The sequence below is a fragment of the Rattus norvegicus genome, chromosome 6 (genome assembly GCF_021556685.1).
Source record: "Rattus norvegicus strain SHRSP/BbbUtx chromosome 6, alternate assembly SHRSP_T2T, whole genome shotgun sequence".
NCBI classification, from domain to species: domain Eukaryota; kingdom Metazoa; phylum Chordata; class Mammalia; order Rodentia; family Muridae; genus Rattus; species Rattus norvegicus.
This window is the reverse complement of record NC_141539.1, coordinates 124,540,745-124,566,400: the sequence shown is the minus strand read 5'-3', so window position 1 is coordinate 124,566,400 and position 25,656 is coordinate 124,540,745. Positions and strand designations below refer to the sequence as shown.

Genomic DNA, 25,656 nt, shown 5'->3' with positions numbered 1-25,656 from the left:
CCTGCTCTCTCCTTTAGCTAAATGTTCATCTTAGTTCCTTTTTCGTGTTGCTGAAATAGAATACCCTGACCAAAGCGACGTAAGAGGAAAGGCTGGTGGTTACGGTCCATTCTGGCAGGGAAATCAGGAGCTTGAAGCAAGCGGTCACATCTCAGTCAGGATGCAGACAGCGGGGTGCACACTGTTCAGCTCAATGTTCCACATACACATTCCAACACCCTCTGCCCAAAGAACAGTACCGCCCACCGTCCAGGCCTTTCCCCCTCAGATCTTCAAGATCCTCTCCATAGCCATGCCAAAGGGCCTGTCTCCCAGGTATTCTGGATTCTGCCAAGTTGTCAGCTAATACTGACCATCGCCAGGCAAATTCATCCATGACAAGTACGTCCTACTCTCGCACTGTCTTCTGTAGACTTCCCTCAGTGTTCAGATTCCTTCAGAACACTTTCCTAAAAGTGGCCACCAGCACCAGCTTCAGCTGTGGTCCTTTTGGTGCGCAGCCCTGCGTGTATTTTCTCTCTCAGGGGCTTGATGCTGGGGGTGACCAATCATGCGAGCAGCTTGCTTGCTCCCTCCACTCGGCTGCACCCCTTTTGCCTCCTTCCTTCCTCCCTCCTTTCCTTCCTTCCTTTCTTTTCTTTTTTTTTCACACCTGGGTCATGGCTCACCTTGTGTTACTTCCTTCTCTGTTGTTATAGCATACCGTGGCCTCAGGAACTTAGGGAAGAAAGGTTTTATTTTATAGTTCCAGAGTCGACACAGTCCATCGTGGTAGGAAAACATAGCTGTGGGAGCAAGAAGTGGATTGGTTATCATTTCGCGCGCTCGAGAGTGCGTACACACACACACACACACACACACACACACACACACACACACACTAGCAGAATGTTGTCCAGAATGGTCTTGTACCTGCTCGATCTCCTCAGATTTCCAAAAGAAGCTGGGCGTGGGTAGTAGGCTCTGTAAGGCTGGGGATATTTGCTTGTAGTGTCTGCCTTCCTTTAGGGTGACCACAGGCACTTTAGAAGGGTGAGCGTACTGTGTGCACATTTGTAGATCTCTTCATTGCCCAAGACTCAGTAAGATGTGTGACTGGGAGAGAAATTCCTTCTGCTCACTCCTTTTGTCATAAAATTTAAGTTTGGCCACCTGCCACTTGGACCTAAATTCACCCGCACTTGAGAAATAAACAGTTCAGTGAAGAGTCCTGAGGGTCCCCTGCAGGTGCACAGGACAGTGTGTGCCTGAGGGTCCTACAGGTGTGCCGGTGTTTGCCTGGGAGAGTCACTAGCACCCACTACAGGCCAGTGTCCAACCCTCCTTTGTGTGACAGGCTTCCTATGTAATTCCAAGCACTTACCAACTTAAGTGAAAATATTTGTCTTTCAGGGATTTTCCCCCTCTTCTGAGTGGCAAAGGCCAGGTTTGTTTGTCTTGAGTCTGAAAGTGTGATTGACACAGGTGAAGTGTTACTTTTATTAGCTGATCGGTACACTGCTTGGATTTGCTGGGTTCCTTTGCATATAATTATGATGCGAGACCTCCTCTAAGAGCATCTGTCAATAGTGTAATTGACTCAACCATGTTGACTTTTTACTCAATAACCTCCAAGATTGGCCCATCCTTAGACATCTGAAAGCTGCTTCTCTTGAAATTTGCCGGGACATAGAGTGCCCAGGATGCACCCTCTGCTCACCTCTGCACTCTGCCTGCTCCTGCTGCTGCTTTCCCAGGGGAAATCCCGGCCGGGGTTCCACCCAATGGAAGGAGCGGGAAGTGATGTCAGTGGAGGAGGGTCTGCCTGACATGCATGAAGTTCAGTTCCTAACATGACAGATATCTATGTGAGAGAGATTCCATCTAACAGAACACATGATCACAGATCTGGGAGAAGAGAGAGTTCTTCCCCCTTACTGCTGTGCGCTGTCTCCTCGGTAGGGAGGTCACCCCTCTGTAGGATCTGAAACGTCTCAGTTTTAATTTCAAGGTCCTTTTCTAAATTTAAAAAAAAAGGTGTTTTTTAAATTTTTACTCTGTGTGTGTGTGTGTGTGTGTGTGTGTGTGTGTGTGTGTCCTTCATATGTTGCCCACTGGAAGCTAAAAGGGTACCATGATTTAAGAACAGTTGTGAGCTGTCCTGCTGGTACTAGGAACTGAGCTGTAGTCCTCTGAAAGAGCATCGAGTGCCCTTAACCACTGAGCCATCCCCAAGCATTCCTTTCTTAAATGTTATGTGTCTGGAGTGGGGAGCATAGAGGTCAGAGGGCAGTGTGCAGGAACCTGTTTTCTCTCCCCACTGTGTGAGTCCCAGGGATTGAACTCAGATTCCCAGACTTACCCTGGGTAAAGGCTTAGCCTCTCACTGGCCCTTCGGGGCCACCCTGAGGAGAAAGCCTAACTCCCCCAGTTTTCCCAGAGGATTGAGAGAGTGGGTATGAGGTGAACCCTTGGAGGGCAACAGTGCCCAGGAACTATGCAGAGAAGCTCAGGAAACAGTCTCCTGGGTGTGGCTCACAGGTTCACATGGAGATCTGTATGGCCCTATGGGTTATTGAGGTGAGCACAGCTGTGTTAGCGCAGTGAGCTCAGTGCAATGCTTACAAGCGATGTGAAGAGCCCCACTCCTTCCTGGATCCCAAGCACCAGAGGCTGGGTCCTCAACCTCAGAAAGTAGCTTTAGCTGAACCCCTGCCTCCTTTAGTGCAGGGCAGACTTGTGGTGAGGTCACTGGCTTTAAGGAGTGATGCAAGTCTAGCCCTCAGCACAGCACTGTGAGGAATGGCCCTGTAGTCACCAGGTGAGGCTGCTTGATTTTATTTGGCTCTCTAAGAACCTTGAAAACATTTCCAAGGGGACAGGAAACAAGTCAGCCATTGCTGCCAGTCACGCCACCAGCTCTCAAGGTAAATCATCGGAGACCCCACCTTGTCATATGAGCTTTGCTCCTGGTCACTCGGAGCTGTTCCCAGGGTGCAGCATTGATGGATCCTGAAGACAGAAGTAGAAGGGACTCTTCACACACTGTGTTGTGTTGTGTTTTACAAGACCAAGCAACTGTTGTCTTTTGTCTCTGAAACTGTGACCTTCAAAGGTAGCTTCAGAACATAGTGTTAAATTATGTGTGCCAGGCGATGATGGCGCCTTTAATCCTAGCACACAGGAGGCAGAGGCAGGCAGTTCTCTGAGTTAATACAGCCTGTTCTACAGAGTGAGTTCCAGAACAGCCAGGGCTACACAGAAAAACCCTGTCTGGGGGATTAGTGGGGCGGGGTATAAGCTTTGAGGCAGGAGAAAATATAAAAAGTGAGGTGGAGAAATGATCTGAAGAAAGCCATCAGAAAGAACACGCATCTCTCCTGGGCCTCGTGTCCCAGCAGAAGTCTTTGCCTGACTCCACTTGGGCCCACTGATCAGCACTCACCAGGTCACTCTTTGAATCTCCGGTCCTTGGCGCTGACTAAATGTCTTTGAAAGTCCTCGTGGTTCCTTTCTTCCCCCGTATCTGAAAATCCTCAGCTCCTGGAGATTCTCGGTAAGCCACTAAATGTGGGAGAGTTTCAGGACCTTTCCTATTTGTGTTCTGCGAGTTCATGCATGAATGCCATGTTCATCATTGTCACCTTGGATGTCACATAAGACAAATGCTGGAGCTATTGGCCCCAGGAAGTGGCAGCCCTCAGCCCCAGACTCTTTCCCCTTGCTGCTCCTCAGATAGGATTCTAGGGCTAAAAGGAACCTTGAACTTAATTTCACAGATGACATTTAGGTAGAATTAGGAAAAATTACACACCCAAAGTTCTGGCTTCTGACCTTCTTCTGGAGAACTTGAAGAACTTGACCCTTGGTAAGATGGAGTTCTCTAGGCAGCTTTATGAAGGGATTCTTCGCCTGCTTTTCCTTACATTCTTCTTCAATCAGGCTGGTGCGCGCGCGCACACACACACACACACACACACACACACACACAAACACCCTTTATGTTTTGTGAGTGTTTTGTCTGATTGTATGTCCACGTACCACATGTGTGCAGTGCCCACAGCTGCCAGAAGAGAGCGCCAGTGCCAGATCCCCTGGGTCACGACTTACAAGTGGTTATGAGCCATCTTTGTCTGTGCTAGGGATGGAACCCAAGTCTGTAGGAAGAACAGCCAGTGCTCTTAACCACTGAGATGTCTCTCCAGCCCCTCCTTCACTCTCTACTCTGAGAGCCTATATATATCAGAATCTACCATCCAGTGTATGTAGACTGTGTTAGGTAACTACGATCAATTTTTTATTCAAAAGGTTTTGATATACATAAACAACACACTGTTCCGTTTTACATACTTTTGAGGGGTGTTTGTTTGTTTGTTTGTTTTGTGATGCAACATTATGTCTTCTGCCAGCAAGCTCGTTGAGGCTCGTTTGCTTCACGTAGCTATGACAGTCATTTTTACTGCTGTGGAATGCTACATTGTATGGCTGTTCCACTATCTTTAAAAAGGAATTTGGATTTACTTCTGGTCATCTCACCAACCTTGATCCTAAATTCTTTAGGAAGACTTGCGCATGACGGTACACACCTTTAACCCTAGCACTAAGGGGGTAGTGAGTTCAAGACCAGCCTGATCTACACAGTGAGATTTTTAAAAAGAAAGAGAGAAAAGAAAGAGTATGTTATAATGATGACAAAATTCTGCCCAATCCTACTTTGCTATATTTTATCATTAACAATCCTTGAATTTCATTCCCCCATAAAGATTGTATCACCGTAAGCTTACTAAAGACTTTTCTAACTTTTTCTTTACCATGATGAATTGCATAATAAATTTGCCACCTCCACACAACACTTTCATTTCTCAATGCTTATTACTTTTGACTCATTGCCTGTTAACTCCTTCCTGGAGTTGGCGCACTGGTGTCTTCGACATGGATTTGCCACATTGTTTATGCCTCTGTCTCTCTAGCTCCGTCCTTATCTGGTTTCAGTGTCAAGATTCTATTAGCCTCATAAATTAAATTGAGCATACACTCTCAGTAATCCCTTCCCCCATCCTTTTCTAGATGAAATCTAATGTCTTTATTGCCGAATAGTTGATGGAACTCATTTGCAAAACAGTGTGGTGCTGGCACTATCCTTCCAGGATGATTAGTTGTTATGTAATTTCTGTAGTGATTATATGGTAAGTTGGGCTTGGTATTTTCTGTTGAACTAATTTGGTAAATCTAGGAATCTGTCCATTTCACCCAGGTATACAACGTAGCATGAAGTCACCCTCAGTATTACTATATCTTAAAATATCTTTTATAGCTATATTCTTTTATTTCATTTGTATCTTCTCTTTTTGTTTGCTATTGTTGTCATTTTTTTCTTCCAAAGTGCCATTTTATATTAGCCCTGTGTAAGAAGGATACATATTTGCCCCAGTTTCTGTCTACTCCCAGAGCTGACCCTATGCTATAGCTCTTGTTACTGAGGTCCCACTAGGAGACCTCTGGTTTCCCAGGAGTGCTGACACACCTGAGAGCACAGGTAAGACCACCACGTCTACTCTGAGGAACCCTCCTGGAGCCCTCAGGACATAGGAAATGAGGAACAGTCTAGGACAGAATCCTTCTGGTTTCCGTCTGTGCCCAGAGCTGACCCTGTGCCACAGCTCTCTGTCCAGATCCCACTAGGAGAGAGCTGGTCTCCCAGGAGTACTGACGCACAAACTTACAGGAGATTGAAGCCACTGTCAGAGACAGCAAGACCTGCTAACACCAGAGATAACCGGATGGTGAGAGGCAAGTGCAAGAACCTAAGCAACAGAAACCAAGGCCACCTGGCATCTTCAGAACCCAGTTCTCCAACTACAGGAAGTCCTGGATACCCCAACATACCAGAAAGGCAAGATGCTGATTTAAAAATCACACCTCATGATGATGATGATAGAGGACGTTAGGAAGGACATAAATAACTTTTTTAAAGAAATATAGGAAAACACGGTAAACAAGTAGAAACCCTTAAAGAGGAAACACAAAAATCCCTTAAAGAATTACAGGAAAACACAACCAAACAGATGAAAGAATTGAACAAAACCATCCAGGATCTAAAAATGGAAATAGAAACAATAAAGAAAGCACAAAGGGAGACAAACCTGGAGATACAAAACCTAGGGAAGACATCAGGAGTCATAGATGCAAGCATCACCAACAGAATACCAGAGATAGAAGAGAGAATCTCAAGGGCAGAAGATACCATAGAAAACACTGACAAAACAGTCAAAGAAAATGCAAAACACAAAAGGGTCCTAACCCAAAACATCCAGGAAATCCAGGACACAACGAGAAGATCAAACCTAAGGATAGTAAGAATACAAGAGAATATTGATACCTAACTTAAAGGGCCAGTAAATATCTTCAACAAAATTATAGAAGAAAACTTCCCTAACCTAAGGATAGAGATGCCAATAAACATATAAGAAGCCTAGAGAACTCTAAATAGATTGAACCAGAAAAGAAATTACTCCCATCACATAATAGTCAAAACAACAAACGCACTAAACAAAGAATATTAAACACAGTAAGGGAAAATGGCCAAGTAACATGTAAAGTCAGACCTATCAGAATTATACCAGACTTCTCAACAGAGACTCTGAAAGCTAGAAGATCCTGGGCAGATGTCATACAGATCCTAAGAACACAAATGCCAGCCCAGGCTACTATATCCAGCAAAAGTCTCAATTAACATAGATGGAGAAACCAAGATATTCCACAACAAAACCAAAATTACCCAATATCTTTTTACAAATCCAGCCCTACAAAGGATAATAGCTGGAAAGCTCCAACACAAGGAGGGAAACTACACCCTAGGAAAAGCAAGAAAGTAATCTCCATGCAACAAAACCAAAAGAAGAGAGCCACGTAAACATAATTCCACCTCTAGCAACAAAAATAAAAGGAAACAACAATCACTATTCCTTAATATCTCTTAACATCAATGGACTCAAGTCCCCAATAAAAAGATATAGACTAACAGACTGGATACGTAAAGAGGACCCTGCATTTTGCTGAATACAGGAAACACACCTCAGTGACAAAAACAGACATTACCTTAGAGTAAAAGACTGGAAAACAATTTTCCAAGCAAATGGTCTCAAGAAACAAGCTGGAGTAGCCATTCTAATATTGAATAAAATCGTCTTTCAACCAAGAGTCATCAAAAAAGATAAGGTAGGACACTTCATATTTATCAAAGGAAAAAAATCAACCAAGATGAACTCTCAGTCCTGAATATTTATGCTCCAAATGCAAGGGCACCTACATTCATAAAAGAAACCTTACTAAAGCTCAAAGCATACATTGTGCCTCACACAATAATAGTAGGAGATTTCAACACCCCATTCTCATCAATGGACAGGTCATGGAAACAGAAACTGAACAGACACAGTGAAACTAACAGAAGTTATGAACCAAATGGATTTAACAGATATCTATAGAACATTTCACTCCTAAAACAAAAGAATATACCTTCTTCTCAGCCCCTCATGGTACCTTCTCCAAAATTGACCATATAATTGGTCACAAAACAGACCTCAACAGAGATACAGGACAATAGAAATGATCCCATGCATGCTCTCAGATCACTATGGACTAAGGCTGGTCTTCAATAACAACAAAAACAACAGAAAGCCCACATACTCATGGAAGCTGAACAATGCTCTACTCAATGACAACTTTGTCGAGGAAGAAAGAAAGAAATTAAAGACCTTTTAGAATTTAATGAAAATGAAGGCACAACATACCCAAGCTTATGGGACACAATGAAAGCTGTGCTAAGAGAAGAACTCATAGCTCTTGAGTGCATCCAAAAAGAAACTGGAGAGCGCATACACTAGCAGCTTGACAGCACACTTGAAAGCTCTAGAACAAAAAGAAGCAAATACGCCCAAGAGGAGTAGAAGGCAGGAAATAGTCAAACTCAGGGATGAAATCAACCAAGTAGAAACAAAGAACTATACAAAGAGTCAACAAAACCAGGAGCTGGTTCATCAGATCCTACTACAAAAATCTATACTCAACAAAACTGGAAAATCTGGATGAAATGGACAATTTTCTAGACAGGTATCAGGTACCAAAGTTAAATCAGGATCAGATAAACCATCTAAACAACCCCATAACTCCTAAAGAAATAGAAGCAGTCATTAAAAAGTCTCCCAACCAAAAATAGCCCAGGACCAGATGGGTTTAATGCAGACCTTCATAGAAGACCTAATACTAGTATTCTCCAAATTATTCCACAAAAATAGAAACAGAAGGAACTCTACCCAGTTCCTTCTGTGAAGCCACAATTATGCTTATACCTAAACCACATAAAGACCCAAAGAAAGAGAACGTCAGACTAATTTCCCTTATGAATATCAACACAAAAATACTCAATAAAATTCTCACAAACCAAATCAAAGAACACATCAACACAATCATCCATCACAATCAACTAGGCTTCATCCCAGGGATGCAGGGATGGTTCAATATATAGAATTCCATCAACATAATCCACTATATAAACAAACTCAAAGAACAAAAACCACATGATCATCTCATTAGATGCTGAGAAAGCATTTGACAAAATTCAACACACCTTCAAGATAAAAGTCTTGGAAAGATTGTTGATTCAAGGCCAAACCTAAACATAGTAAAAGCAATATACAGCAAACTAGTAGCCAACATCAAGCTAAATGGAGAGAAACTTAAAGCAATCCCACTAAAATCAGGGACTAGACAAGGCTGCCCACTCTCTCCTACCTCTTCAACCTGGTACTTGAAGTCCTAGCCAGAGAAATTAGACAACAAAAAGAGGTCAAAGGTATACAAATTGGAAAAGAAGTCAAATATCACTATTGCAGACGATAGGATAGTATACTTGAGACACCCCATAAGTTATACCAGAGAACTCCTAAGCCTGATAAACAACTTCAGCAAAGTGGCTGGGTATAAAATTAACTCAAACAAATCAGTAGCCTTTCTCTAATCAAAGGATAAACAGGCTGAGAAAGAAATTAGGGAAACGACACCCTTCACAATAGTCCCAAATAACATAAAATACCTCAGGTGACTCTATCCAAGCAAGTGAAAGATCTGTATAACAAGAACTTCAAGTCTCTGAAGAAAGAAATTGAAGATCTTAGAAGTTGGAAAGATCTCCCATGCTCATGGATTGGCAGGATTAATATAATAAAGATGGCCATTTTGCCAAAAGCAATCTACAGATTCAATGCAATCCCCATCAAAATTCCAACTCAATTCTTCATAGAGTTAGAAAGAATTATTTGCAAATTTATTTGGAATAACAAAAACCCAGGATAGCAAAAACTATTCTCAACAATAAAAGAACTTCTGGGGGAATCACTGTCCCTAACCTTCAGCTGTATTACAAAGCAATAGTGATTAAAAACTGTATGATATTGGCACAGAGACAGGCAGGTAGATCAATGGGTTAGAATTGAAGACTCAGAAATGAATCCACACACCTAGGGTCACTTGATCTTTGACAGAGGAACTAAAAGCATCCAATGGAAAAAAGATAGCATTTCCAACAAATGGTGCTGGTTCACCTGGAGGTCAGCATGGAGAAGAATGCAAATTGATTCATTCTTATCTCCTTGTACAAAGCTCAAGTCCAAGTGTATCAAGGACCTCCACATCAAACCAGATAGATACACTCAAACTAATAGAAGCGTAAGTGGGGAAGAGCCTCCAACACACGGGCACTGGGGACATTTTTCTGAACAGAACACCAATGGCTCTAAGACCAAGAATCGACAAATGGGACCTCATAAAACTGCAAAGCTTCTGTAAGGCAAAAGACACTGTGGTTAGGACAAAACGGCAACCAACAGATTGGGAAAAGATCTTTACTAATCCTACATCTGATAGAGGGCTTATATCCAAAATATATAAAGAACTTAAGAAGTTAAACTCCAGAGAATCAAATAACCCTATTAAAAATGGGATATAGAGCTTAACAGAGAATTCTTAGCTGAGGAATATCGAATAGATGAGAAGCACCTAAAGAAATTTTCATCATCCTTAGTCATCAGGGAAATGCAAATCAAAACAACTCTGAGATTCCAGCTCATACCAGTCAGAATGGCTAAGATCAAAAACTCAGGTGACAGAAGATGATGGCGAGGATGTGGAGAAAGTGGAACACTCCTCCATTGTTGGTGGTGGTTTTACAAGCTGGTAACACTGGAAATCAGTCTGGAGGTTCCTCAGAAAATTGGACATTGCACTACCTGAAGACCCAGCTATACCTCTCTTGGGCATATACCCAAAAGATGCCCCAACATATAACAAGGACACGTGCTCCACTATGTTCATAGCAGCCTTATTTATAACAGGCAGAAGCTGGAAAGAACCCAGATGCCCTTCAACAGAGGAATGGATACAGAAAATGTGGTACATCTACACAATGGAGTATTACTCAGCCATCAAAAACAATGACTTCATGAAATTCTTAGGCAGATGACTGGAACTAGAAAATATCCTGAGTGAGGTAACCCAGTCACAAGAGAACACATGGTTTGCACTTAATGATAAGCAGATACAATCCACAAACCACATGAACCTCAAGAAGAAGGAAGACCAAAGTGTGGATGCTTTAGACCTTCTTAGAAGGGGGAACAAAATCCTCACAGGAGGAAATGTGGAGACAAAGTGTGGAGCAGAGACTGCCCCACTTGGGCATCCCATATACAGACACCAAACACAGAATATTGTTGATACCAAGAAGTACATGCTGATAGGAGCCTGATATAGCTGTCTCCTAAGAGGCTCTGCCAGAGCATGACAAATACAGAGACAGGTGCTCATAGCCAATCTTTGAATTTAGAATGAGGTCCCCAATGGAGGAGTTAGAGAAATGTCTGAAGTAGCTGAAGGGATTTGCAACACCATAAGGAAAACAACAATATCAACCAACCAGACACCCCAGAGCTCCCAGGGACTAAACCACCATCCCAAGAGTACACTGAGATGGACCTATGGCTCCAGCTGCATATGTAGCAGATGATGGCCTTGTTGGGCATCATTGGGAAGAGAAGCCCTTGGTCTGCAAATGCTGGATTCCCCAGGCTTGTATAATGTCAGGGCAGGGAGGTTAGATGGAGTGGGTGAATGCTTAAGGGAGCACCCTCATAGAAGCAAGGGGAGGAGGGTTGGGATAGAACATTTCTAGAGGGGAAACGAGGAAAGGGGATAACATTTAAAATGTGAATTTCAAAACCAATAAAAGATAAAAAGCCTTATTCAAGTACATAAAAAAGGATACATATTTTTGTTTATCTGCCTGTGTGTATATATGTGGATCCCGTGAATGTGGTACCCACAAAGAGCAGAAGAGGGCATCACATCCCCTGGAGCTGAAGCTACAGACATTGTGAGCCACTGCCTGGGTGCTGGGAATGGAACCTGGGTTTTCTGGCAGAGCAGCCTGAGCTCCTATCCACTGAGTCATCTCTCCAGCCCTTCATTGACTCTTGCTGTTCCCCTTTCTTTTCCCTTCTGTTTTTCTTTTGTAGATGAAGCCCTTTCTAAAGCCCTTTTCTCTGTGAAATTTAACATTCTCGTTTCCCACAAACAATAGCCTTGCTGCATCCCACAGTCTTCAGTGCTTTCTACTTTCCACTTTGAGGCCTTCTGTGACTTGTAGATACTTTTAGGGGTGTGTGTGTGTGTGTGTGTGTGTGTGTGTGTGTGTGTGTGTGTGTGTGTGTCTTTCCAAAACAAAAAAGGAGTAGTAGCTTCTTACTTTTCAGTTTCACTTCAGCATTCCCCATGAACCAGAGTGCACACTGATGTAAGACTTCTTGGGAAGCCGAGTCTGAAAGCCCTAGTCCATGTGGTCACGCAGAGGTAGCCAGTAGATAGTTTAGTACAAATCAGCTTTTAAGTGCTCTACGTGTGCTTTAATATTTTTAAAAAGTGTCTTTTCCATTGTTCACTTGTTTGTGTATGTGCTGACCCTATCTATATAATAACCTTGTGTGTGTGTGTGTGTGTGTGTGTGTGTGTGTGTGTGTGTGTATGTGTGTGTGTGTGTGTGTGTGTGTGGTGCGCACACACACATGCGTCTTTCATATGAGAAGCCTGGTTGGTGCTGAGAGTGATGTGTCAAAGTCTCCCCATCATACAGTGGGGTTTGGTTATTCTTCCTCCAGCACCAGGGCTGGAGGAGGAGTGTTTTGAAGCAGTTGAATTGGAAGTACTCATATTAAGAACTGCTTCATCTCCCTGGCCAACAGAAGACTTATAGATTACGAGTGCTGTTATAATGGCATTTGCCTTAAAACCTGTGGCTTTATTTCCTGTGGCTGCAGCAGCAGGATCCAGCCCTTCACATTCTTGCCCTTTCTTTGTCCTTTAGCTTTAAGTCCTCCCTGATTAACAGCATGTTTTAAATCCATACTACCATTGTCTACCTTTCCCGCTAAAGGGGTTTTTTGTTTGTTTTTTATTTTGTTTTATGTTTTTGACCCATTTTATCAACATATTTGGGTTCACATTTGGCTAAGTTTGCAAAAACTTGTGTTTATCCCCAAAAGATGAGAACACCCCACTTTTCTTCCCCCCCCCCCCGTTTGTGGGTTGGAAGTTACTTATCACATTTCTCTTTTATTGTCAGTCCTAGAACTTTTGACATAAATACCGTAAAATACTTGGTCAGTACCAAACTTTTTAAATGTTTTTACTTTATATCTCCCAGTTGGTGTGCTAATTTGCCCAAATTCTTGACTTCTGCTTTGCTTCTGTTTTTGATCTCACCATTATTCAGCCACCATTTGCTTTCTTCCTTGCTAATGGATTCTTCCTAAAAACCAGGCCTTCCTTTTGAGGTCATGTTCACGTTTCTCAGAAACATCCTTAAGAAGTTCCTTTAGTGAGGGACTGTCTGTAGTGAAAGCCTTGAGCTTGGGTCTGTTCTTGCTGTGAAGGTCTAAGCTGCCAGTGTTTTTTTCTTTCATCTTGAGAATGTTGTACACTCCTGTTTGCCGCCTTTCCTCTGGTCAGCTACGCATCTCTGAACCCAATGGTGTGTCCTTCCTACAACGTCTACCTCTTTTCATTGCCCAATTCTTGAGTCTTGAGATGGCCAGCCATCATCCTGCCTCATTCTGTAGCTGGAACTGTAGGTTTCCCCTCCTGCTTAACTGTCCTTTGTGGTTTGGGTCAGTTGGTTATTTTGTGTTGATTGGTTGGTTGAGTTCTTTGGGTTTCCTGTGACCTTATTTCTTGGCTTAACCTTTTTGATTTGATCATGATGAGTAGGCGTGGGTTTCATTGTTTATCCTGATAGCATTTATTGGCTTTTTAAATCTATAAATGGGTACTTTTCTTCTGACCTAGAAAATTCTCAGCCATTAAATCCAATGTTACATCTTCTGTGCTTTCTTACCCTAAAAGTCCAGCCCAATTTATGTAAATTTTTCTTGTATTTGGGTTTTGGTTTGTTTGTTTTGAGACATAGTCTCCTATAGCAGAGGTTGACCTTGAGACCCCTATATAGGTAAGGATGACCTTGAATTCTAATCTCTCTTCATCCACCCAAGAGCTCGGACTATAGGCAGGTATTTTGAATGGGTTGGGCTAGATGCCTGGCTACCGAAGCCCCAGGGATCCTCCCATGTCCACAGCTCCCAGCTCTTACGTAGGCGCTAAACAGGCTCTGAGGACCTGGCCACCTCCTCAGCACCAAAGCCCAGTTTCTCTGCTCAGTCCAGCCCCTCCCTCGGCATCCTCATCTCCTACCCACACTCTGTTATGGTTACCCCGTTCTGGGTATATAACTTATTTTTCAGTCCTTGAGAGAGGGTCTTGTGGTATAGCCCAGGCTGGCCTGGAGCTTACTACCCTTGTGCCTCAGCCTCCTGAGCACCAGAGTTACAGGACTGGCTACCTCCTGTGGCTCTTCTTTTGTTTGTTTCTATCCTGACCGCATGCTCTGGGTCAAGTTGTCTCTGCATGTGCAGCCTTAGTAGTTAGGCTTCTCTGGCTGTTTCTCTGGTCCCTCTCCAGCTTATAATAGTGTATCTCCCTTGCGCTTAATGGTTTTTAAAATGATGAGCCTGGGTTCTGTGTACGCTAATTAGTCGGAATTCTCTGTGGTTGGATTTGAAGTGTGTTCTTCCAGAGAAGATTTGCTTTCCAAACCTCTGGAAGCCTTGGGGGACGATGTCCATTTTAACTCCCTTGGAACGACCATAAAACCCATGAAGCTGACAACATCAGTTTCCCATCCCTGCTTCCTTTCCTCCTCCATCAGGCTGGGCTCTTCCCTTCCTCCATCAGGCTGAGCTCTTGTCCCAGTCCTGAGCTAGGCATTTGTTCCAGAGAACTCCTGGCTGCCTGATGGACCCATTGTTCACCTTCATTTTAAAATTATTCATTTGTATGTCGAGTTCAGGAAGGGTGTGTGTGTGTGTGTGTGTGTGTGTGTGTGTGTGTGTGTGTGCGCGCGCGCGCGCCTTTGTTTTGTTTTGTATTATTACTGTGAAGGTGTGTGATGATGCCTGTGCATGTGTTTGGTGCCCATCCAGAGGACAGCTCTGATTCTCCGGTTCCACTAGGGTTCCCAGGATCGCACTCAGGCTGTCAGGGTTGCATAAGAAGCGCGGGTTTGCCAGCCCTCCCATTAGTATCTAGTGAACTCAGGATGCCTAAAATCTGTAGCTGCACAGGATCTAACACTTTCTGTGTCACAACCAGAGAAACCTCTTCTCCCTGTGTCTCCCTGGCCACCTGGTCGGAAGCTCAGGCCTCTAGCTTGGCCCTAACTCTCTTGTCGTGGTCCCTTGTAGAAAAGAATTGCGCTGCCTCAGCTCCCCTGCTCCCATGGTCCCGTGCTAATTCTGTCTACCTATCCCATTGGCAAGGGGTCAGCCAATGCCTCTTCCAAAGGACAGCCAGTGGGTTCCACAGAGAACTCACAGGTACCAGCTAACCTGTGCCATTTAAGTAGGAAGGAACAAGTAATTCACTGTGGGGAAAAGCAGTAATTAGTGTATCCTGCACCTCAGCTTCTGAGTTACAAATGGTGATAGTTTTTTGACTTGAATCACTGCTAGGCCTCACTTCCTTTATTTCCCATATAGTTGACAAGAGAATGAACAACGGGTTTACGATTCAGAGTGTGTGGCTTCGTTGGCCTATGGTTTGAACTCCTAGGGGCCTGGTAAAATCAGGTGGCTTTCATTTATGCTAATCTGTGATCACTGTGAAGATCATGACTTCTAAATTCAGCCGATGCAGAGAAACTGCAGGCATTTCCACTGTGCCACATGCGAATTCGATGAATGGTTTGGGTTTTTGGTTTCGAGGAGGAGACTGTCATTAGAAAAGCACCTTCCAACATGTTCAGGATGGCTGGTTTCTTTTAAGCATTTGGTGTCCTGTAATGACAACCCCTATGACAGGAGCATTGGTCACCAGCTCCGTGAGGCTGGCCCACACCAGTGTGAGTCACATGGCGCCAAGTTATTAATAATTGAAGGGGCTCGTCATTCCCTGCAGAGTTTGGTGTGTAATTTATGGATTATGAATCCGTGCTGAAATCTCAGAGAAAGCTAATTTCATTAAGTAAGAATGAGATCCGGCTGTGTTCCAGTTCCCACAGCCTAAAGGAGCGTCAGTGCGCCTGTCTTCAGCCAGAAAGTCCTGGTTCTGTTTGTGCTGGTTCTGTCTGCACGGAGCACATTCTTCTTGGGACTCCAGGCAGAAGTACTAATACTAGTACTCCACTGTGGGAAGGGTCTCGGGCTCTCTGCAAATCTGTTTACCCATAGAAGGCTGAGCTGGGTGGTGTTCCAAGCCAGGTGTGGAATAATGTCAAAGGAAGGCTCTGGGTCCTCCCTCCGTAGCACAGAATCCAGGACCATAGGAAACCCCACTTTTCTGCCCCCTCCCCCATCTACATGGGTTCTCCAGAGAGGTATCTACTTAAAGCATTAAGTTATCAGGCTTGAAGTCACTCTCATGGCTTCCTTCCATCCACCCTCAACGTTTTCATTGAGAGAGGGTTGAGGATTTAGCTCAGTGGTAGAGCACTTGCCTAGTAAGCGCAAGGCGCTGGGTTCAGTCCTCAGCTCCAGGGGGAAAAAAAAAATTGAGAGAAAGACTCAAGGAGCACCGCCCCTCAGCCAGACCTACTAGACAGCAAGTTAGGCCCTTGTCCTGCTTCCTGCCCCATATGGCTTTCTCACTCCTGGTGTTTGCTCAGCAAAGGGCCACAATCTGCTGACCTATGCTACTGAAGTGGTCTCAGGTCTGGGTTATTATAAAACATAAGGATTTGAGTCCAGGAGATACTCAACCGGCCTGACAACCTGAGTGATCCGCGTGACCCATACAAAAGGAAAAGGACAGAAGGACTCTATAAAGTTGCCCTCTGACCTCCACATGTGTACCCACACACAATGAATTTTTTAAAATAAGGGTTCATAAGGAAATTGATTTATTAAAACCCAATAATGACCCAGTTCACTCATCCGAATGTATCTGGGTTCCCTAGGAAACTGTTTCATACTTTAGTAGAAGTTTGTTTTTTATTTCATAGTATCTGTGCTCAACACAAAATGATCTGGAAAAGCACAGGTGGGACATAGGGTTTGATCTGCTCTTTTTGTTTTGTTTTGTTTTGTTAGCTGTTATAACATTTTTTATTGATTATTTTATTTATTTACATTTCTGGTCTCCCCAGCACAAGACCATCCCATCGCCCCTCCTGTTTAACTCTTTCCTGCTACTCCGTTTGGCTATGTTCACTTCTTTTTGTTCTAGGGCTTTCAAGTGTGCTGTTAAGTTGTTAGCATAGGATCTCCCCAGTTTCTTTACAAGGGCACTAGTGCTATGAATTTTCCTCTTAGCACTGTTTTCTTTGTGTCCCATAAGTTTGGGTATGCTGCGTTTTTATTTTCATTGAATTCTTTTTTTTTTAATTTTTATTAACTTGAGTATTTCTTATATACATTTCGAGTGTTATTCCCTTTCCCAGTTTCCAGGCAAACATCCCCCTAATCCCTCCCCCTCCCCTTCGTTATGGGTGTTCCCCTCCCCATCCTCCCCCCATTGCCGCCCTCCCTGATCTGCTCTTGATAACTGGTGAGAGCTGGCTATAAACTCAGGTTTATCCGTGTGCCAGCCATGTTTATGCACCCAGTACACAGCCATGGAGGGAAGTCTATAGGGCAAGGGTGTGGAGGGCAGACTCTAAGGCTCAGGGCTGCATCCTGAAGCAGACCATGATGGGTTCATATCCTAGAACTTAATTTTGTCTTCATGCTGGATCCCTCATCCTTCTCACGAACGAGAAGGAAGCTCTTCAGGCGATGTACACGGTGGCAGTGGGAAATGACAGGGACCTCATGGTGGGAAAGGAGAGTTAGGAAAAGACAGCAAGCAACCAGAGGACGACCTCCCAGCCAGCCTGGCGCACCATCACCATTTCGTATCATCATGCCATTCTTGCCAAAATACTTCCTGCCCCCACCCCAGGTCCTCTTCTCCCTTTGGCTATAAGTAACCCTTGCCTCCTGCCGGCTTCCACCTACCCTGAGCATCTGCTCTGTGCCAAGCTACGACGTCAGGAAGGCAATGAAGTGAGCACAGTCACTCGCCCTAAGACATAAAGATACACAAAAACAGCACAAAAGGCCATCCAGGGCTTTAGGGAGAGCTGACCTGCAGTCCAGCAAGGAGCCACGTGATAGGGAATTGCAGGAGAGAGCTGGTCCAGGTGGTGGGGCTGAGGGCTTATATTTCAATTTCATCTTACTCTGTGGCTTTAGGAAGCCGCGTCTTAGCACTAACTCCTCATTCATGTAACGAGTTAAACACGATTATGGGCTCTATTGGGCATGTTTGTGAGGCGCTCAAGAATCAGTAACTTACCACCCTCTCACTTCCATGATCCGCCTTAACTTCTGTTTCGTTAGCTGCTCCCCTGGTCCTCTCTGAAGGGACACCCCACCCCTCTCTTACATGCACAGCAATTGGCAGATTGAGTGGATGACTGTCGTCGGAAGGTAGGTTCTTTGCCACATGTTGTATTTAGCTTTCTGATAAGTGTAATTTCCAGAAGAGACTATGCCTTTGTCTCCAAGGGGCCCAGCTAGCATCTGCCGGCAGTGGCTCCACAGTGCTGGAGCTGGTGTGTGCACACAGGTTAAGTGACAGTGTCATTGGCAGTGGGGAGCGGGGCAACCAGGAAAGGTAGAGAGTGAGGGGCGGGGCCCATCTGCAAACTTCACGCACCTGTTACCCGTATCTTGGAATCTGGCAGGGTTTGCAGGAGCCCAGATGCCCATGCCTTCACCAGAGATGTAATTTGTTGTTCCCTCTCCGTCTGCAGGAATAGCATCACCAGTTGCCGGGTGCGGACTGAGAGCGAGCCGCCATGTGGCTCCCCAGTGGTCAGTGGGGACCCCAAGGAGGACCACAACTACAGTAGTGCCAAGTCCTCCAATGCCCGGAGCACCTCTCCCACCAGCGACTCCATCTCCTCCTCCTCCTCCTCAGCCGACGACCACTACGAGTTTGCCACGAAGGGGAGCCAGGAGGGCAGTGAGGGAAGCTTCCAGAGCCATGAGAGCCACAGCGAACCAGAGGAGGACGACAGGAAACCCAGCCAGAAGGAGGGCAAGGACGCCCTGGGGGACAGCGGATACGCATCCCAGCACAGGAAGCGCCAGCACTTGGCCAAGGCCAGGAAAGTCCCCAGCGACACACTGCCCCTCAAAAAGAGACGCACGGAGAAGCCGCCCGAGAGCGACGATGAGGAGATGAAGGAGGCGGCCGGTTCGCTCCTGCACTTGGCAGGGATTCGGTCCTGTTTGAACAACATCACCAATCGGACGGCCAAGGGGCAGAAAGAACAAAAGGAAACCGCAAAAAATTGAAACAAGTCTCTGATTTGTTTTGAACTTACGGCCATTTGGTTTCAGCATGTCAGGAGATTTCTAATGATTTGTGGCAATATCAGCAATTTTTTTCTTTTTCTTTTTTCCTTTTGTTGGTTTGGTTTTCTTTACTTTCTTTCCTTTTTTTTTTTTAATTTGCCCCCCACTCCTTTGTTTTTGGACCCTTAAGAATTTTCTGTTTAAAGGAGATTGAAGCCATAGAAACTCATATCGACACTCAGCCGTTTTACAAAAGCTTTTCTTTATCTGAACACAAAAACCGAAAAACAAAAAGCCAAAATTAACCATTGCTTCCTGCAGCCTGTCAGACCTGTGCTTAAACCCACAGGGATGTTCGTGTCAATGCCACAGGAACGAGGCACGCAATCACCACCGCTCAGCCCAACCCTTAGGTTTAACAAGTCAGTTGAGCTTGGAGTGAGGCTGAGAAGCATTTGCAGAGACTGAAGAGCCCAGGTCCCCTAGAAACAGATTATCCCCAGGCTCTGGCCCTGGCATCCCACCTTACCAGAAGCGCCATCGCCATTGCCCTGTGGCAAGCCGGGGGCCTGCCTGCCCGTCCTCTGCACTTCCCAGCCTTGAGCCTGGTAACATCTCCCAGGTTGGACACCAGACTGTTCAGCTGGATTAGGTGTCAGTGACTGGAAAGGGAAAGCAGGGATTGTTAGAGCCATCGATAACCACTGAGTTCTGCTCTATGTTAAATCAAGAAGACGTTCCAAAAGCCATAAGCCTGAAGGTTGGTCCTGTGTACACACACACACACACACACACACACACACACACACACACGACTTAAGGTGATGTAGAAAACACGCTGTGCCCTCTTAACTGCACAAGGAAAAGCAATCGGGCCCAAGAAATGACAGTAGCTGTTAAGAAAGGAAAATGGTGCAGATTTTTTCCTTCTATATAATCTGATCCAAGTTGGGGGTGGGGGGTGCTACAGAAACTGCCATTAGTATTATGGTGTCTTTTCTTGAGGTTAAAGGCACGTTTGGTGGACTCAAAAAACAAAAACATGGCAACAATACAACTCCTGCACTGTCCTCAAAAATTAATATCAGTACTCATTTTTGCAACAAAAAAGACCAGTGATTTTCACATTCAGCCAGTGTAGCCAGCAGAAATTTCTGATCCACAATGCATGGATTCCTTTGAAGAAACGAAAAAAGGAAAAAAAAAGAAAAAGAAAAAAAAAATCACAAAAACAAACTTTTTTTTATTCAAAAATAACAAAGTTCTTGTAAGGTAAATGATGTATTTAGCATGAAGCATGAATTATTTTCATATAAATATAGAGAATAGAGAGAAGACTATGCCTCTAATTTTTAAGCCCTTAAGCTTAGAGGCCCTTTGTTCTTTTTTTTTTCCTCCCTTTTTCTTTCTTTTTTTTTCCCCTTTTTCTTTCTTTCTTTCTTCTTTTTTTGTTGTCGTTATTATTTTGTTTGGTTTTTTGAAGCAGGTGTTTAAGGTTTAACCTTCTTCAGGGACAAATTCTGACTGATGGGGAGCTTACTCTGCAATATCAACTATCTTCATGCTCTGGTAGGGGCTTGGGTGGCTGAGCTCTATACTGCCTTGTCTACACTCAGCCCCGACCCCTCTGATTCTCTACTGAAGAGTGTGTCCTTCCCTTTGTCTGTATGTGTTTAACATGACGCAATAATTCGAGGGCAAACTTAGTGTGTACGATAGAATCAAGAGAGTTGTGGGACGCTTACTTGAGGAAAATCATTACCGTGATTTGGTTCTAGGAAAAAGGCAGTGAATAATTATGCAAATTCGCCAGAGGAAGGGGAAACATGCTAATGGGCCTTACTGGGTGAGGGTAAGAGATGGGTACTTGGGTAGGAGGAAGTAAGTGATCGAGGGGTTGGATGGAGCAGCCCTGAGCCTTCCACAGCGACGGTCTGATGTCGCAGCGAGACGGGGGCTGGCCATCTCTGCCACTTCAGCACAGTGACCACCTTGGGACTAAGACCACCTAAATAGTGAGAGCTGAGTAACAACCAAACCACGTCACAGAAGCCAGAAACTTCAGTTACCTTTGCCAAAAAAAAAAAAAAAAAAAAAAAAAAAAAAAGTTTTTCCTTGAGGTCTAAGAGAAATCCCTAAAACAGTATGGCCTCCTGTCCAAATGGAGGGAACTTTTAAAAGCAAAAACACTTCCCTGGCTCAGGGTGTGATGTTTGGGAGATGGGGGAAACTAAAGTGACCTTGAACTCTTGAAACAGGGCAGTGGTGGGCCTTTAAAGCTATGCCCACGTGTCAGCACCAGGTACCATGGTAACCTCGGCAACCCAGAAGGTTATCTGGTGCGTTTCCCCCTACCTAACCTGAGGGCAGCTTTGGGTGGGGGGGGCTCCCACTTTAGGGCAGGCTAGATTTACCCTCACATGGCCCTCAGCCTGGACTCTCTCAGCATGGGGGTTCAGGGTCAGATGAGAGCACAGGTTGTGTTCTCCACAAACCTCTGACACCCTACAAGCCATCCACAGCTCTGGAACCCTGAGCCACAAATTGATTTCTACTGTCCCCTTTACCAAGTCCAAAAGACTCCCGCCCCCACCCCCAAGATGTTCAAACTCAGACGTGAGGGTAAAGGTGAGCACTCAGCACTGTTTCTGGCGGGGACTTCTTCCGACGGAAACCCCACGCGGGCTGTCTCCCCTCAGTTCATTGTTCTCAGAAGGGGCTGAGGCCTCTTTCAGAGATAACAAGATGCAGTGTGTGTGTGATTTACTTTTCTGATCTCGCCGAGATCTGGAAAACTATCTTATACAAGTGCGTTCTGAACCCCAGAACCACTCCGTTTGCATAAATACCTCATCGGGCAGCTTTGTAAGTGTTATTTTCCCGAGCCTCCCCTTGGCACCTTTGTTGGAATTTTCTGGAAGACTTGTTGGGGAAACTTTAGTAAGGGTACTTTTTTCTATTTTCCTCCTGTTTTGGGCGGCACGTTCATTGTGCGTAACCAAAACAACGGCTCAATTGTGTTTAACTCTGTATTTTGACTGTTGAGGCGAAAACAAAATCATCAATGTGTATGTGGCTGTTTGTAGCGAAGTCTGCCGAATGAGGCGGCCCATGTCCTTAACAAGCCAAGGGGCAGGAGGCGCCCTCTCTTCCCCCTCCCCCAAGAGCAGTAGAGAATTTAAGCACAAGCCTATTTGTGAAAGAATATTTTGCTTAAGTGTAATTCACTTTAGTGTTGGACTTCCTTCCCAAACGTCAGGTGTTCTTTTAGCTTTCAAACTAGCCTGTGTATCCATTAGAAGGACAGATCGCCTGAGCATCGTGAAAGGGATGCGGTGTTGTTGCTGTTTTCTTTTTTTTTTCCTTGCATTTCTCCTGTGGGGAGAAGTGGCGGTTCATGTGTCATTCCAGTATCTCACGTACTCACATGGGGTGGGGGGAGGGGGAGGGGGAACTATAGCAATATTTACAGATGCTTTGGGGACACATCAGCACCGCGACATTACAACTACTGGCTGTCGGCCCTCGGACACATTTAAGAGAAGAGAGAGGCTCGCTTTCTTTTCTCAGGTGATACATCGACATTTTTGTATCCCGCTCCTGGCAGTCTTTCCTCGTTCTCTAGTACTTTTTGGAAAGGGTCTGCACCGTAGATTTTCTTTCTAACACATCACCAAGCTCCTACTTCCCTCTGCATCTCCAGTCAGTATGTTCGTTCTTCAAGAGTTCTTTTGGTAAAGCTGGCTGTCCGAAACTAACGCTGAACCAAACCCACATGTGGATTGTGGCATGAGGAAACCATGGTCAGGATGACTGGGGCAGGTCTCCATCTTGGGGCTGAGCCTTTTAAGAGGGAATGGGTTGGTGCCCTTTCCCGAGAACAGGTTTTTCTTGTACAGTCATTAGCATGTCTAGTGCTTCCTGTTCATAGCAGTTCCAACACGGGGCTTTCTAGAAGGACTGTTGCGTCCAGTGGGGCCCATGCAAGAGAAGGGGTGGTTTGGGTGCCTAGAGGCCCAACACAGCAGGCCAATGTACAACGCCCCAAGCCACCAATTTGGGTTTTATTGATGCCACTCCAACCTCTGGACTCTCCCTGGAAGGGAGAGGGTCCTGACATGATGCCAGAGTTAGGGACAAGTGCTCAGAATGGGAAGTTTTCCCATATATGGGATTAGACTAAATTCAATGTGATTTCTTTTTCCCCTTGCAAATCCTATTCAGGTTGGGACTCATTTCTTTCTGGTGGATCACAGCTGCCCAGATGTGTAGATTGGTTTCTGTGTCCTGTAGACAAGTCCTTTTCTCTCATCTTCAGCAGGGTTTTTTATTTCGTTTTTTTGCCACCAAAAGAAAACATCGGAACATACGTCCCCTCTTAGTTGTGACTTTGCATTGTTGACAGTTCAGTTCTCTGTGTTGTAGGTCCCAGCCCACCAGTACTCTATCAAACACTGTTAGGCACATGATGCAGCACTGTGATCTAATTTAAATAATACTTTTTTATTATTTATACTACTATATATAATATACATCAACACTTTTGCTATATAACCTAAGTGATAAACCCTTTTTTTGGTTACCTGTCAGACTCTAGACTTTGGTCCCTATTGCAGTTAACACAGTTACAGAATTGTAATGGTGTCTTGTTTTATTTTTTTGTTTTTGTTTCTTTTCCTTCTTTTCCCTTTGTAACGGAATGTGTAAATCAAAGTATATACATTGTGTGTTGTTCCTGTTTCTTGGGATGTCATGAGGAGTTACACACAGCATTCAGTGTTCTGTATAGACCTGCCCACCTTCGTGAATTCATCTGTTAACTCCTCCTCCTCTGAGAGCGCGCCAGCCACGGTGGCTAACTCCCAGCGTCCTCTCTCCTGCTGGCTATTCTTGAATTAAGCACAGACTCGTCCACTCGGTTGCTTTATCATGAATAATGGGCGTGACTTGGTCACTCTTCTACCCTTCAGCAAACAAGTGCTAGCTTCTTCGCTGACCAAAAATTAAGGAAGGAAAACACCATTTTCAAAACGATCCACCTTTTCACGGCCGAGACGGATGTTAGTCTACGGTGCTGCCTCGCGCTGTCGAGCCTCTGGAATGAGCCCGCTGTGGAATGACCATTTCTGACTTGCTATGGGATGCTCACAAGTACCCTTCCTGTCTCGTTAGTATTGGAATCAAGACTCATTATTTGGAATCTATACAGCAGTGTTCCTCCACTGTGTTTCATTTGCAAAAGTAGAGAACATGCCTTCTCCACCCTTTTGCAAATAAATGATACTCCATATTGGATTCTCAAAAGACTTCGATATGGTGATCCTGTCAAACCTAGAAATTGTATTATCTTTTCATACCTGACTTCCCCCACTTCTCCTGTTTTAGAGGAAACAGCACACTTTCAGTTACGGACACAGTCTCCATTTCTAGAGTATGTGTGTTGCAGCCATCCAAGGTCATAGCTGGCTCAGCCAGACTCATGCCATTGTTCTCACTGCCTGTCCTACCATGGTGCACATGGGGAGGGAAGAAGAATGTGCGTCTGGGAAACAGCTACATAGACTTTTTGTTTTTTTACTACTCTGATTCTGTAACACTTCTGAGTTTTGTTCTAATTTTACAGAAAACAAACAAGACCACAATGATAAAGCAGAAGCCCACAAGGTTTGTGGCTGAATCTTAGAGTCACCCGACCTTTCCTGGCCAACAGGTCTACATGGCCAAATTTATTTACAAGAGTAATAATTTCTTCAGAAGCCAATTTTTTTTCTGTATTTCTGTACAAAACTGCCAATATCATGAACAGAAGGGGAGAACCGTAAAGGAGAAAGCAAGTGATGTTCGGTGGCGTTTGCATTAGCCTAAAGCAGCGGTGTGACGATGACTCCATCAGCCGAGCTCCAGGGACTTGGTGTTGCTTGGGAGGGATCCATACAGCATTTTGCGTTCTTCATGTGTAATCATATTGCCAAAGACAAACTACTTCATCATTTATTGTAAATAACACTTCCCCAGACCTACCATAAAGTTTCTGTGATGTATTGTCTTCCAGTTGCAATAAAAATGACTGAGTTGCATCAATTGAAGATAGGTGTTGTGTGTTGTGTAAGCAACATCTCCATGTGCAGGTAGGCACTGAGCCGTAGAGTGTGTGTGTAGGTGTATAGCATGTATAGTGTCTATTAGCCCGCTTTAAGTGGGGGACTGCATTACCAACCTCACCCTGGTTCCCTTGGATCCACAGATGAAACACACATTAGCTTATTTTTAATATGCTTTATAGCTCGATGGCCAGGCTCTTCTAAGCCTCCCATGGCTAACGTGCCCTTACCTTCACTCCCAGCTCAACACCTCTGAATCTGTCCTCAACTTAGTTGTGTTTCTAATCTCCTGCCTGCTATCCCAGGCCCAATAGGGGAAGCGGCCAATGGCCATTTCACCTGAGTTCTCAAATGGCTGGTGACTCTCTCCCTTCAAGCATGGCAAGTCTTCTTTCCCCCTCCTATGTCTAGCCTGCCTGCGGGAACCTGGAAGTCCCACCTCTCCCACCCAGTCATTGAACACTAGCATCTTTTATTGATCAATCAAGAACCATTGGGAACAGGTCTGTCAGTGTTCACACACAGATTCCTGATCAAAACATCAGAACCACTCCCTACTGTGTGTGTGTGTGTGTGTGTGTGTGATGTCTGTGAGCTTGCGTGCCAGGTATCTGTGGAGGCCAGAATGGAGCATCAGA

At 44.7% G+C, this 25,656-nt stretch overlaps 1 protein-coding gene across 38 annotated transcripts in view; it reads left to right on the top strand.

Annotated features, from left to right (window-relative positions):
• Foxn3 (forkhead box N3) overlaps positions 1-25,003 on the top strand; it is a 381,706-nt gene extending 356,703 nt beyond the window's left edge. For 37 of the 38 annotated variants that reach the window (XM_087553380.1, XM_087553407.1, XM_087553395.1 and 34 more), the window contains one exon: positions 18,371-25,003. In XM_087553380.1, coding sequence (XP_087409506.1) covers positions 18,371-18,917 — 547 coding nt within the window. In that variant the 3' untranslated portion in view covers positions 18,918-25,003. 38 annotated transcript variants of the gene reach the window in all.
• Positions 25,004-25,656: the final 653 nt, after the last annotated feature.